At 34.5% G+C, this 2,407-nt stretch overlaps 1 protein-coding gene across 1 annotated transcript; it reads right to left on the reverse strand.

Moving 5' to 3' along the window:
• Positions 1-1,114: 1,114 nt before the first annotated feature.
• LOC149149804 (uncharacterized) lies at positions 1,115-1,868 on the reverse strand. Its single transcript, XM_089437861.1, has 2 exons — positions 1,740-1,868; positions 1,115-1,672 (listed from the first exon to the last, which is right to left on the reverse strand). Exon 2 carries the CDS (start codon positions 1,569-1,571, stop codon positions 1,245-1,247), a length of 327 nt encoding a protein of 108 aa, XP_089293987.1. The 5' UTR covers positions 1,572-1,672; positions 1,740-1,868; the 3' UTR covers positions 1,115-1,244.
• Between the last annotated feature and the right edge of the window lie 539 nt (positions 1,869-2,407).

A 2,407-nucleotide genomic window follows, 5' to 3' on the forward strand; every position in this document is an offset into this window, starting at 1 on the left:
ACCAATGGCAGCGCAGGGAAATGCATACTCTAAGAAAACTAGAGCATAAGCAGACCAACGCTATTCAAGTAGTAGCTTAAAATGAGGACCTGCAGACCTGGGTATGAGGCATAACACAAGCTTGTTTATTTCAAGACTATGGGTAGAGGTGCAGGAGTGACCTGCACAGAAAAGCCACAGAAATAGTAGATCACACTTGAGCAATGCAGGAAATCACCTGCTCTGATACCATGTTGTAGATACATTACGACATTTACAAAAGTAAGAGACACTCCAACCAATGGCAGCGTAGGGAAATGCATACTCTAAGAAAACTAGAGCATAAGCAAGACGAGCACTATTCAATTAGTAGCTTAAAATGAGGACCTGCAGAACTGGGTATGAGGCAGAACACAAGCTTGTTTATTTCAAGACTATGGGTAGAGGTGCAGGACTGGCCTACAGAAAAGCCACAGAAATAGTAGATCACACTTGAGCAATGCACGAAATCACCTGCTCTGATACCATGTTGAACAACATAAAATTAATAAAATTAATACACAAAATATGAAAGTTAATCATGAACAACACAAAATTAATAGATAAAATATGAAAATTAATCATGAGATTATGTTTATTCACAAAGATTTACATATTTTCTCGATTGAGCACTAACCCTTAACAAATTAAATATCTAATAAGTATAAATCAAATTTAATAAAAAATTAAATATATTTAGTAATAATTATAGTTAATTTAGAAATTTCATATATATATATAGATACAATATAGATAATTATTAATTATTTGTTAATTTTAATCTTTAAAATGAAATAAACTAATACAATTATGGTCGATGAATATGGAATGATTAAAGATATAGATATAAATATATAAGATTATTATAATAAAAGTATTGATAAGGATTTATAATAAATAATTTAATAAATTTAATCACTATCTCTGTTTAAAACTAAATAATAAATTTATGTTTTATTAAATGTAAAATACATATAAAATTTCAGAAATTTATATTTAAAAAACTTTGAAAACTTACACTCTTTTTCCATTTAAAAACCATTGTCAACCTAATTTATAACAAAAATAAATGACACCATAAACGAAACCATGGCGTTTATATTTCCCTTACAAAATTAATGGAACTGTCAAACCTTACAAAATTAATGTAACTGTCAAACAGCCTCAAAGCCGAGCATGCACAGACCATTATTTTCAACTAAATGTTAAGAGACGTAGCAGTAAATTCAGAGGATGGAGCAATCGTTGGTTTTCTCTTCTCTAAAGTAATAAGTGTAACCGCTGCAGCGATCACAGCTTCTTGGAAGAATCGCATAAACTTTATTCTGTTTCCAATCATCCTCCTCAGTCTCCTTTCTAATGGGTCCGACGCTCAAGAGTTCAACGAATCCGAATTTTCTTAGACTCGTCGTAAGGCAAACAGGATCTGCGTCTCCGACTACAACGATCTTACCCTGCTTTGCATCAATCTTTACAGAGTCAACGCCTGCAACGTATCCACAGACATGCAAAACATTAATATAACTTATAGGAGCCTGATCAGTCATCCACATAATGAATAAACGGGTGAAAATTTTACCATCAATCCTGCAAGTGTCTTCATGGCTCTGCGTTTGCACTTTTCGCAATTTAAATCCAGTTTCAACACTATTTTCTGCACAAAACTCAAGTCAAATAACAGGATATAAAATAAAATGAGAGATCAATAGGAGTTGGCTTACCTTAGCCATTTACGACAACTGCCGAAAAGTAAGAGCCTCCCGGAGGTTTTGATGAAGATCTTCTTCTTCTGCCATCCCCAAATGCCTCGAAGGCTATATAAATAATGCGAGAGGGGAGTTAAAAATGGCGTAAACCAGCAATGTGGACATGGCTTTTGCTTTTCTTCAGCTCAGATTTTACAATGTCGTGATCATGGAAACGGGAGACACGGTCCGCAACCAGATATTTATTTTAGAATTTGGTCGCCATGGAAATGGGAGACGCAGTCCGCAGCTAGAACAAGGAAATCATTTTTGTAATCCCGATGCTTACAGGGGCAAAGGATTTTATATTCAATGCTTCTTCTGCACGGCAGTGACGTTCCTGCATTCACGCACCCCACTGTCTCCTTCGGACATGATTTAAACATGTAGGCCTCCCATGCAATCATCAATTGCCAGCCCAAAGCCAACAATTGGCCTTCTAGGTTAGCAAAATTGACTATTCAGACTTTTCAAACATTATATAAGCTTCAATGCAGCAGAAGTTTGGATGTACATCATATTCATGATGATCGTTAATATGCAGTCAAAACAATCTTGTACGGCAAAAGTTCCGCAAAACTGAATGGGTTTCCTAATTTAGATTTTATTTATGAATTTTATTATGTTAATAAAGGTTTTAAATT

The sequence above is a fragment of the Pinus tabuliformis genome, chromosome 9 (assembly GCF_031772625.1).
Source record: "Pinus tabuliformis cultivar Carrire ecotype Pingquan chromosome 9, CPIR1, whole genome shotgun sequence".
Taxonomy (NCBI): Eukaryota; Viridiplantae; Streptophyta; class Pinopsida; order Pinales; family Pinaceae; genus Pinus; species Pinus tabuliformis.